The sequence below is a fragment of the Chinchilla lanigera genome, unplaced genomic scaffold (genome assembly GCF_000276665.1).
Source record: "Chinchilla lanigera isolate Chin_1 unplaced genomic scaffold, ChiLan1.0 scaffold00099, whole genome shotgun sequence".
In the NCBI taxonomy this organism is placed as follows: domain Eukaryota; kingdom Metazoa; phylum Chordata; class Mammalia; order Rodentia; family Chinchillidae; genus Chinchilla; species Chinchilla lanigera.
Genome location: NW_004955500.1, coordinates 936419 through 949125, shown reverse-complemented (window position 1 = coordinate 949125; position 12707 = coordinate 936419). Strand labels below are relative to the sequence as shown.

Genomic DNA, 12707 nt, shown 5'->3' with positions numbered 1-12707 from the left:
TTAAGTGGAAACTGAGCAATATCTTATGTCTGTCAAATATTTAAGAGTTCAAACAATATATGTGTCTTTGTGTTCTTATTCCTACATCCACTGTGTGCAAGGTGAGCTCAAGAGACAGGGGATGGGAACAAGGCAGAGGAAAGAACTAAGGGATATTTCCGGTAAAGGAAAACAAAAGCAAACAGGAAACCCAGGCTTTCTTGGCAGCGGGTTGGGGGTGCTGTAAGGAGCTGTGTGGCAGGCACACAGCACGGTAAAGCACTGTGGACCAGCAGGAGATGGGCACGGAGGGTAGGAGATGAGCCCTGTGTGCTCTGGGGTTTGTATTTCATGATATAGGCCTGGGTTTTCCAACGTGGGATGTCAAGGGGTCCAAAAAGTCATAGCTTAAACAGGATGCATCTTCTTGGAGTATTAATTTGTGGAACTGATAAAATTGAGTTATTGGTGAACATTTCAATATGACTTCTATATTAAATCATGATGTAGTCACTAAGAGGTAGAATGCAAATTTCACATCGCATTAAAAAGTGAACTAGCATACCTACACACTACTGTGCTTCAGGCTGTGGGATACACCCGCGCAGTCCCCACTGCTCCTCTCCCAGCAGAGCACTGAGCAGCACTTCCGGGAGCTACAGCGTGGCTGGAGGAGTTTCCAGCAGAGGAGTGACGCAAGCACACACATCGCAGGTGAGGAAGGCAGAGGCAGAGCGGGAGATGACTGAGGAGCCCACTGCCTATGAGTGATGGGTGGGGTGTTCTAGACATTCTGTTTGTTTGTTTTCTTTTTTGGTACCGGGAATCGAACTCAGGACCTTGTGCTTGCCAGGCAGGCGCTTATGCCACTGAGCTAAATCCCCGGCCCCATGGTGTTCTAGGCTGAACTGCACCACTTCCCTGGCCATTGGAGGAAAGGGCCAGGAAGGAATCACTCTGAACCTTCTGGCCTTTGCCACCTTTTCTAGGCTCAGGCTTATTTTACATATCAGAGGTGATCTCTAAAGCACCCAGTTAAGAATCTAGTAACAATGGTCAAAAAAAAAAGTATTAACTGTTCCTTTCAATAAATCAATAGACGTCACCCGTACAATTATCCCAGCTATCCGTGTATATACATATATTTTTTTTCCTTTTCTTTCTTTCTTTCTTTCTTTCTTTCTTTCTTTCTTTCTTTCTTTCTTTCTTTCTTTTTCTTTCTTTCTTTCTCTCCCTCTCTCTCTCTCTCTCTCTCTCTCTCTCTCTCTCTCTTTCTCCCTCTTTCTCTCTCTTTTTCTCTCTCTCTTTCTTTCCTCCTTTCCCTCATCCCAATTGTTCCTTCCCTTTGAGCAGTTTCTTTCCCGTTCACAATATCTATTGTACCTTTCAGGTTATATTTACTCTTTCACATTCTTACACTAGGGAGATAATAGGATGTTTTCAAATGCAGGTCTGATTTATTTCACTTGTGAGTATGGTATCTAATTGCATCCATTTACCTATAAAAGCCTTATCTTTTTTTATAGCATGCTTATATCTGGCAATCTGAACAATTAATTTGAAGACAACAATATGCAATATAACAACCATTGTTGAATTCCTACCACCTTGTTTAGTGAAGCTCTGTATTGTTTCTAATAGGTTTTTAAAATTATTTTTTATTCTCTTTAATTGTTTGATCAATCTTACATTCTTACATCTGGTAATCTGAGCATCTTCATTGAAGATAACAATATGTAATATAAAACACTGTTAACTTCCTATCATCTTATTTCAAAATCCTGTGGTGTTTTTGCATTGTTTTGTTTTTGTATTTGTTGTTGTTACTTTGTTATTTTTTTCTCTTTAAAATAAAAAAGGAACCTAGCAACAGAGCAAATGCTCAGTACATAATTGTTATAATTGCATATGTAATGGGACTATTGCATGAGACAGAGGACAGAAGAGTGAGCAGATTTGGGGGAAAAGCATGCCTAGTTAGGAAAAAATTTCCGATTTCATTTGAAATACCTCTACACTTTGGAACTTTGAGCGTTTGAAATTTGCCTCATGTTTTTGCCAACCTTATGCTGTGGAATATACAACTGATATGAGTATTTGAATATACAACTGATATGAGAGTAGGTGTGCAGTAAAGATAAACTGTAATGTTCAGCCCATTGACTACACTTATGAGACTGTATCCTTCCCATAGGCTAAATATTTAACTTGAGTATACTTTAGATTTTGGCTTCCTAAATGTTTTGGTACATAAACTTTATGTATATTTGGGGGGTACCATGTAATTTTTTTTCTGGTACTGGGAATTGAACTCACGACCTTGTACTTGCCAGGCAGGTGCTGTGCCGCTGAGCTAAATCCCCAGCGCCCCCATGTAATGTTTCAACCATGCATATAATATGTAATGTTTAAGTCAAAATAAGTGCATTTATCTGCTCAAACATTTATAATTTTTTTGTTGTGAAGACATTCAAAATTCTTTCTTTTAGCTGTTTTAAGACATCCAGTACTTTAGTATTACCTACAGTCATTCTATTTAATCCAACAGAACACAAATAACCTACTACCCACTGTATAATATTTCTCCATTCTTCCTCCCCTCTTATAATTGGGTTCAAATAAAAATTCTAACAACAAAGGAAATAAAGCCCCTGAATATTAGTAAGACTCTTCTTATATGTTACCTGTGATACTGTAACTTGATATAACTCTTTTTAGAAAGCAATTTGTTAATACACAATTTTACTTCCTGAAAACTTGTGAAAGTTATTCTGAAATGTGGTCAAGATTCATGCGTAAATCTGAAAGAACGTAACAAAGCGATAAAATTGTGCTTTTACTTGGAAATCCAAAGCTTATAGAAAGGGTAAGGTGCCCTAAATGCTGTGACTATGTCAGGTGGAGCAATGGGAGATTACAATACTTAAACATTGCATGTGGAATCTCAAGAGTGTAGCCCGGATTTACTATAATACTTGGCTCATGACTCACCAATGATATTATTCACATTTGTTTGTATTAAGCTATGTGATATTTTATTATTTAATCCACAGTGGATATCAATGAATTGAACACAACACTACCAACCAGGGCACTACCGATAGCTTATACCCTTAAAGGAGAAGCACCATCATCCCAATATAAAACATATCACCTTGGAGGATTCCAATATTCATGTTGGAGACAATATAATATGGTGGAGAAAAACTAGACTAGGTTTCTTCTCTGTGCTTTTCTAATTTAAATAATTAAATACTGTATTCAAACAAGTTAATTTGTTTTCTAACCCCTACACACTATATCCACCATTTCAAATTAGCAAATATATATGAATTAACTTGTTCTGAACACCAAAGACAAAGTAGGAGAAAACTGATGAACAGATGTGCTACTTCTTAGAAATGAGTGTGTCCAGTGTGGTACTGGACATAGACCAGTGTGTGCTACGAGTGCATGTATACTCTTCCTATAATGACACACGGGTTGATATGTTAGAAATATTAAACTATCTGTAAACAAACGTAAGGATTAGATGCATATATCTCACTTTGCTCACAGGAGTTACTCTGGAGAAGTATCTGTGGACAAGTGACTTTGCAGTGAACATTGATGGTGCCTGTGGACTTGACACGCATGGATGCTGAGATGTAAAGCTTAAGTGATCCACCTTAGAGACAGAGCTAGAACTGGGGCCAAACTCCTTATTCGTTTCCTTTCACTAAATTAATCCTGCCTCTGAAAGCAACAGCAGGATTCTTACGTGAAATCTACTTTACAGTAGAAAAGGCAGCTCTCCTTTCTCTACCCTTCTGAAAACATTTCTGTGAAGGCGTAGAAGTTAGTGTGTAAGTATTATGGGGTATGAAAATATTCACCTTAAACACAACCTTTCACAAATATCTTTAAGTAATGCAAGGAAATCCTCTGAATGTATATCCTGAGTATCTTCAAACAAAAACTGAATGTCAGCATTTTGATATGTAGTATAAGGAATTTTCACTTTATATCCAGATTCTTTGTAAACTGTACCTGAAGTAACCTTGTTTAATAACTAACTTGGAAGGTTCAATTTGCTTTTCATTGTTTTCTTAGGAAATAAAGCTTGGTGTTGTCATAATCAGTGAGGTGAAAGAGTTGCTTCACATTTGTTTTACAAAATTACACATCCACATTAATAGCAGTACTAATCTCACATCTTTCTATAATAAATCTAAAAGAATTGCGGTAGCATTGATGACTGCTCTCAGCTTTGTGGCATTTTCTTGTTTAATTTTCAGTCACCTTTTAAGGAGGACTTTTCCCCCACTAAGTAGAATTGTACAACCAGTGAAATAATTTAGTTAGTAAACATGAGTATTCAAATTAAGAAATTCAGAATCACTTCCGCATAGAAAATTAGGTTATATGATAACCTTGATTAAAGTCCAGCAAATATAAAAATTAAGACAGCAATGTAATGTGTTGTCCAATTAGGATTTTCTTTAATGTAAAAGAAGTCTATTTATAATTACATTAAAACACAGGCCAGGACTGTTTAGACCAAACCAGAATGTATGGTTATCCTAACAAAACAAAGCCCTGGCCATTTTTCTCCTATATGAATTAGAATACCTATTTACAAGGGTTTACCAGCTTATAAGTTTGGGGTGAAACCTACATATCTTTCTTGTTAAAATGGTAACCCAAAAATCTCAATTTTGTTCTTTTACAATTTGGCACATGGAAATGCTTAAGTCTGTTTACTCTAATTACTAGGTTAATTGAAGCATTATGGGAAAAACAAAGGCATTCACACTATATTTCAAATTGCTGCTCTCCATCAGCTTTCTCCTCCTTCTCCCCAGTTTAACTCTTTAAAATTCTTTCCAAAATACTTATGAAATAAAAGCATTGGTCAATAATGTATTCATCATCAAGCCGATGCGCTGAAGACCTACTATGTGCTAGGAAAGGTGCTAGGCTCCTCTGGTGATGTAAAGATATTTAGAAGTGGTCACTTCTGTTAAGAGACAATCTACACAGAGAAAAAGAAAACTTCATAAATGGTGCGATCTGGGACATAATCTAAAGATCAGGAACTAGTTAGAGAATGTGCAGTGGGTGTTCCATGGTAGGAAGGAAGGCTGTAAAAGTGGGGAGGACCCCACAGAATGCTGAGGGAATGAGGCTTGGACTGGGCTTCTGGAATGGCAGAGATTCCAGAGGGGGACCCAGGGGAAGAAAAGCCTGTGAACACAGGCACAAGGGTAAGAGACAATACAGCCTCCTCTGAGTACTGCTGAGCTGTGGAGTCAGGCCTCAAGATGCCCATGAAGGCAGCAGGGATAAGAGCACAAAACAGCCCCAATGCCAAGCAGAGGAGTCAGAGTCATAGAAGGTGATGGAGACAGGGCTGCTTCAACAGGAAGTGCACTGGCGAGCTCTGGTTTGGTCTAGCAGTGGGGGAGAGGATGACTACAGAGATGCACAGGCCAAACCTCGCCTGGAATTAGAGCAGTTTTCCAAGGAGAGGCAGTTGTGATAGAAGGAAGAAGGGCATCACAGAATTCCAGGAAGCATGGACCTACTCACAGCTTTGCCTCCATGGTTAAGATTGCAGAATGACGGCTTTGAGAAAACAGCGTCATTAACAGGCCCCTCCGTGAACCAAGTCCACACTGACAGAATCGCTTCTTTAATGTTCAAGTCATAAAAATGTTTCCACACTTCATCTAGTTCAGTTTTCAATTCAGTCAATTTCCCAAAAGAATGACACTTATTAAGGTGATTTCTTTTAAATGGATGATTTTATTGCCCTGGCAGTGAGCAGTTTAAAATTATTTTGATACTTTATTAATAATCACAAAAAGCGACTCACAAGCAGAAAGGAAGAGATTGGTGAGACACAAAGCATCCAGGGGACTAAACATTTCTGAACATCGTACCTTTCCACACTTTGCATACTATTTTCTCTGCTATTAACCATAGAAACGGGTAATAAATAAACTCATTATCAATTGTGTTTCCTACCCAAACCTGTCCCTCTCACCCTTGGTTTTCAAACCCTTTGATAGGCTGACCACTGTGGGTATCAGAGCTCAGCTGTCAGCACTGACTGCATGGGCCCTCAGCTCCCTGTTTATTTTAGTGTTTCAGTCATATGCTTTTTTTCCTTTGGTACTGGGAGTTAAACTCAGGATCTTGCACTTGGCTTGCAGGCGCTCTGCCATGGATCTGTGTCCCTGGTCCCTCACATATGCCAAGTGACCCTTTGATGAAGACGCTATATGACATGAAAAAGGGTGCACCAGGGAACATATCAATTTTGTACAAAGTATGAAACTCTATCATTGTAGACAGTGATGGCTACAAAAATTGAATTTTTATGGAACCATTAATTATCTGGTTTTTTAGTTATTGCTTTCTGTATTTTGCTGTTTTGACGCCTTCTTTAGAAGAAGGTCACACAATTAAAAAGGGAACTAACACTGAATCTCTGACTCAAAGACCCCCTGCTGGAAAATGAGGGCTAAGTACTGTGCTCAGTGGTGGCCCTGAGCTCTCTAATTGCCTTGTACAGAAAGAGCGAAGGGACTCAACTGGTCCATACAGAGAGCTGCGGGAACCCTCATTTACTCCTTCATTAAATATTTACCGAGCACCCACTCCAAAACAGGTGATGTGGTCCAATGGCAGACAGGGAAGAAAAAGTGTATCCCCTCAGAGCCCCGAAAGATCCCTGTGGCTCTACACATGCATGCCAGGGACATTCTTCTCTATGCCAGCTTCACAAATCATGGAGTTGTTCACAAATCTATGACTGAAAAAAAAAATGTATGGCTGGTCTCTTCTTGGGTTTTGTATGTGTTTAGCGAAACTCTTTCTAATTCATAACTCTCTCTTCCTAAACTATGTAAGAAAGAAATTATACACTTTAATTCTCACAAATATTCGGTGCATATTCACAGAGAGCCAGCTTCAGGAAATACATTTTGCAAAACGACACTTGTCAGCAAGAGCACAAGGGCTGGTTTATGCTTTGCATAAGCACCACCAAAGGAGGCTAATTAATATGCCCAATGCTCATTCCTAGGTATTAACACTGGCCCATGTGCTTGCTTTTTGGTTACTATGTACATGGATTCTGGCACACACTTGTCCTGTCCTTGCCACCTTTAATACCAGTACCAACAAAATGCGAAACTCCTTTGGTTTCTATTTTTATTCAGTACATACATAAAAGGTACATAATTCAGGCTGTTACATATATGACTTCAGACTGAGCAAGGGGAAGAACAAATGATTCCAAGTAGCATATCTAAGTGATGAAAATTTGGAAGTTCAGAACGCTGCTTACGTTATTTCCTTGTCTTGACTAATGCGGTGTTTTACACTATGAAAATTTTGCACTTCCTAGCTTCTAACGCTTCCATTAGCACTGAGTTTTGAGAGTCCAAGGCAAATGCTGCGAAAAAATTCAACTTCCTTCTTGCACGTAGGCAGTGGCAAACATGTCTTTATTAGAGGTAGGCGAAAGAGCTCTATATTTCTCAAAGCCTTTCCCTTTAAATTATTTCTGGTACAGCTTGAATTTGAGTTCTGCCTCTGACTTGCTAAGGGCTATTTATGATTTATTTCAACCTTTCGCTGGCTCTAGGAAAAAAAAAAAATGAACTAAGTTGAAAATAAAGAAGAAAAGCTTAATCCTCATGGATATCCAGTGGCAGGGAGCACCCTGACTCTGAGGATAGGTGCATTGTTCAAATTTGGATACTTTCATTTTTTTCTTTGAAAAATAAAATTAAAGCCATTCATCATTTTTAATTAGAGAACAAGTGCCATCATTTTTTAAAGGAATAAATTTCAAGCTGTGAGTCTTTTAATGTAGACTGGTCCTTTGAGACTTTTCTGCAGTACTATGGGGAAATTTTAAACCCAGTCAAATATTTTTCTTAGGAAAAGTGGCAATAGGTCATGGTGAGATATGGGTGTCATTAAAATTTCACAGAGGTCTGTAACGCACCAGAGTCACCATAACATTGACACACAGACTATAATATCTGTAAAGAAGCATTTGCTGTCCATCATGACTCTGAGGGAGTGCTTACACACTATCAATGTAATAATCTGCATATTAAAATGTCTCTAAATATATATTTACAAGATAGATCTGTTTTGGTCTACTGGGTCAATAATCCACACCCTAAACATCCCTAAATATGTATTCACAAGATAAGCAGATCAGCTTTGGTTCACCAAGTCAGTCATAAGTAGGTCTTTAAAAAGGTGCCTACCTAGCGGCATAATTCACATTTTAGCAAGTTCAGAAATGCAGTTTATAGACACCCAGTTATCTTTTAATGAGTGCACTTGCTATGATAGTTGCAGGGAACGCTAGGAGCTATGTTTCACTCTGCTCTGTGATATTTTGCTTTTAAAAAGTCAGAACAATCACCATAGCACAAACTTTATTCAAAGTGTGAGGTGAGAAACGGCAGCAGAGTTTAGGCAGGGTCCTTGGGCTGGGGGCAGGTGCTGTCTTTCCAGCTGTCTTAGCCCATCCACTGTCACTACCCAGGCCTGAGCCTGTTCCTTTCCCAAGTACCTCATCTCCCTGCGGTAGCCTTTGCTACCCGCTTGTCTGGCTTGTCCCCGAAGCAGGGTGAGCCTGCAGGGAGTCAGAACCCAGCCCTGCTCTGTGCTAGCGACTTGCCGCGCCCAGGATCCTGTGTACAGGCCTCTGCCCACTGTGACGCAGCTCCTCCCACCCTGGGCTGGCTGCCACTGGAGCACACAGTCCTCTCTTCGCTGCTTTTATGCTCACCAACAGCTCCTTTGCACCTGCTCTTCCTTCTTCCTGGAAGGCCCTTCCGTGTGACTCCGTGTGTTACCTCTCATCTCTCCCGAGAGATGTGTTTGATCATCATTTATAAGAACAGCCACATCTTGTCCCAACACCATGAATTTCGCTTCTCCATTACTCACCCTGACCGACCTCCATTGGCACTTAGCACCATTTCCTAGAGTAGGAATTTATTTGTTCATTGTCTATTTCTCTCCCCTTGAAGTTAAACTCCCTAGGGCCAATGTCTACCAAGCCACACCTTGATTAAGTATCTGGTACTTCTCAAATACTCCTTAAATACTTTAAAGGTCTCATGAATGAAAGCTGATGAAAAAGGAATCATCACGCCACCTTGGTTATGAGCTTGGTGTGTGTGTCTATGCTTGGATAGAGGAAGGAAAAGAATCTCTTTCTAAGATGAAGCTCTCTCTGACTGCTAAATCCATGTTTTATGTGATATTCTCTGAGTGACATAAAACTGACCAGGTGCTCGTCTATCCCACCCTAGGACTAGAGGGCTATGATAAAGTTCCCGCAGGAGCTAGCTCATCTCAGCTGGTTGCATCAGCCTGCTTCTCCATGCAGTACAAATTGTGCAAAACATAAAGACATGATCAGTATTTCTGGATCTCCCCACTCACAGAGGTGTCCACAGTAGTCTCTGGTGATGGCAGTGGACCGACCAGATTTTGTAATCTAATCTGATGCAGCTGTGAGGGATGCTGCCTGCTGCCTGTGTGTTAGGGAACTATAGCAAACTGAGGATTATGGGGAGGCTTATTGTTCACTCTTAAATTTGGTAAATTGTTCTTGGGGCTTTCTCCCACATCTCCACACCCTACCTTTCACCACTCTGATGTTCTGATAGGCATCCTTTCTCACGAGGGAGGACTGTCACAGAAAATCCTTCCTTATTTAAATTTCCACAGGAATATTCTTTATTCCAATCACTCAGAAGGGTGCCTTTGGCAACAAAACTCACAGCTGACAGCAAATTAATGCCTCTGATGCTGCGATGAGTTGAGATTACAGGCGACAGAGAGCTTGTCTCAGCGTTTACCACCGCCATCATCTGAATTTTGGCATCTACTAAAGGTTGATATTGGTCAAAGAAGAGGATATGGTTCAGTTACAGTTAACCCTACAGAGTTATAAGGAAATCTGCCTATATTATAATATTGTGATGATAGGCTGAGGATTAAAAGGATTTTTCCTATTAACTTGCTTAGCCTAAATAAGTCTCCCTCCGCTGCCCTCCCCTGGAACATAGACTTATTCTAATAAAGCTTTAGGGCATAAAGTAAAGGAAAAGCCGGAGTGATACCAATAATTCCAGTCTTCAGACCCCAACTGTTCATTCACTGAAAGAAAAGCAGTTTACTCCTGAATAATTTGGATAAGTGACCCAATTTTGCAGTTTATTTTGCATGAATAGATAAAACTTAATGGATATTTCAGTGTATGCCAATACTTGAGTGGATTTACAAAATGGAACTTTTCAATCAGCTTAATGAGTAGCAGGAGTTAAAATATTAACCCAAGTGATAATATTGATAAAACCATCTACTCAGATACAAGGTGTCACTGCACCTCTTTTCAAATTTCGGTGACAAAGAAACAATGATTTCTATAACCGCTAGCAATGACTTTTGGAGGGGGAAGATTTTAAATAAATGCCTATTTGCTTTGGGTGAGCTTCACTGAATTGGCCTTATTTGATTTCAGATCCTCCTAAGGGAAGAGATTGCAGGATTTCCTGGTTGTAAAAGGAAACGAACACTTCGCTGAACTTGTATGACATCATCTGAAGCATTTAAAGGGCAGATAATCATGGGCTGGCTGCCTATTTACCAAAGCTTCCTTACCTCCTCAATCTATTTTATTTCCAAATGTCAAAGTAGTATGAAACCTTTCAAAGATTTGTAGACTGTACAAGGTAGGGAAATATTAGGATAAATCCTCTATTTTTTGTGAGAGCTTTTGAATAATTAGGGGGGCTCTTTGAAATGTTGCATGTTCCCCTATGAACTCTCTAAAATTATACCCTATTACAGCTAAACAGTTTTACAACAAAGGGTAGGAGGCCATCTCGATTTCTAAAATCTCCATAAAACTGCTCATGAGAGTACCTACCTGAGTCACAAATAAAGGCAATATGGAACTGGAAGAACTAAATATAATAAAATGTACTCTATCAACTAAGATCATAGTACTGTACAGTGAATGAGACATAGTCAGCATAATCTTGGTTTTACAAATAACTTCCTTTCCAAATTCAGCCTAGAAATTGGCATACATTAAAAAGAAGTATGCCCACTGCAAAATAATCAATCAAAAGCAGCAAAAACGTGAGCAAATTATTTTTAAGCTTATAAAAATATTTGCCAGTTCATTTAAAAGCCTAGAGACAAACAGCTGAAACAAGTACTAAACAAAAGATCTTTTCCTGATATGTAATAGGTGAGATATTTCTTACAGTAACCAATCGGTCTCTTTGTTATGCAGAATTCCTCAACTGTAGCTTCAGGAAGAGACAGGAGGAGCTGTGGAATCGGTCTTACCTCGTATTCAAAGTCCTCTGTTCTGTCTGCATCTGCAGGCAGGCTGGAAAGGTACTCGTTGTCCTCATAAAATTCATGCTCCGCCGGATGAAGAGAATGGCAGCTATAGGGAATGAAGCAATATGATAAGGATGAATCAGAAGTGTTGTTTTCCAGGACTGAAGATTTTATAATCTCCCTGCAGTTTTCTCTGCTCTGGAAGAAGCGATCTAAGGACTCCAGATTTAAGAGTTCAGAAGAACAAATTGCTTTTCTCTCTTCTCCATCAAATCTATCAATTTGCTCTTTCTGGGCAAATACCATGGTCAGAGTTGTACTCTGTGAAGGGACTGAGGTAAAGTCTTTTTCAGTCCCAGTCCATTGATACCCTCTGGCCTCTTCTAGTCCCCAGAATGTGTGGCGTTTGACACTCTGGTCTCCCAAAAGGGCCCGCTTTGGAGCAAAGCACAACCAATTCCAAAACCCACTGCCCAAACAGTCTTGGAAAAGTCCATGGCCAAGACCCATAATTTTCAGACTCTACAATGTACATACATTATCCCCTGCTCCATTCTGTAAGATCCCCGTACCCATTTCCCTCACAATGCTCATCTCCCCTCTTTGATTCAGGATACATAGACACATAGTAATTAGCATTCATGGCAACAACTTATTGGAAATTCCTACATGCTACAAAGTTTCGTGGTTCTTTTAGTAAATTCCCAGGGATAGAGAGAAGAGGTTCAGCAAAGCAAAGGAGGGGAACTTTGGTGTGGATTTTACCCATGCTTTAACCTTTAGAAAATGTTTAAAATAACTTATAAAAGTGATCTTTGAGTTACTATATATTATACTATATATTATACTATAGGAAAGCTAAGCACAGTTTAACAACAGCAAAGAACATAATTCCATTTCTATAAAAGGCAGTGAAAAATCCTAAATACAAGAAGTTGGTGGTAGGCATGTCCTCTAAGCCCTGTCACTGTGGAGGTTATTAAAAACTGGAGTTCCCTTTTTACAAGTTGGAGAGAGATAAGGAAAGAGAGAGAGACAGAGAGAGAGACAGAGAGAGAGAGACAGAGAGAGAGAGAGAAAGGCTGAGTACAATCTATGGCTGTTGGTTTTAGGTAGGGTTAAGCAACATGAACCAAAATATCAAAAGCAGTAGAGGCAGCATCAGGCTAGCTGGTCTACCAGGTAAACACTCCTTGCTTGGATCCAGGCTGGCTCTGCAAAAACCATCAAGGCTGGGAGAATGTCTGTGCTCACTCTTTGGGGGCATTTGACTTATTTCACTTGTCTTCAGTCAGCAAGAAGGGAGCTCTGCCATGAGGAATACCTTAATCACTCGGTAAGCATTT

General features: G+C 39.6%; 1 protein-coding gene across 2 annotated transcripts in view; it reads right to left on the bottom strand.

Moving 5' to 3' along the window:
- The window catches only part of Pdzrn4 (PDZ domain containing ring finger 4), a 369559-nt gene that overhangs the window by 58460 nt on the left and 298392 nt on the right, over nucleotides 1-12707 (bottom strand). For both annotated transcript variants that reach the window (XM_013505727.1, XM_005406572.2), the window contains one exon: nucleotides 11365-11467. In XM_013505727.1, coding sequence (XP_013361181.1) covers nucleotides 11365-11467 — 103 coding nt within the window. The remainder of the gene's footprint in view (nucleotides 1-11364; nucleotides 11468-12707) is intronic.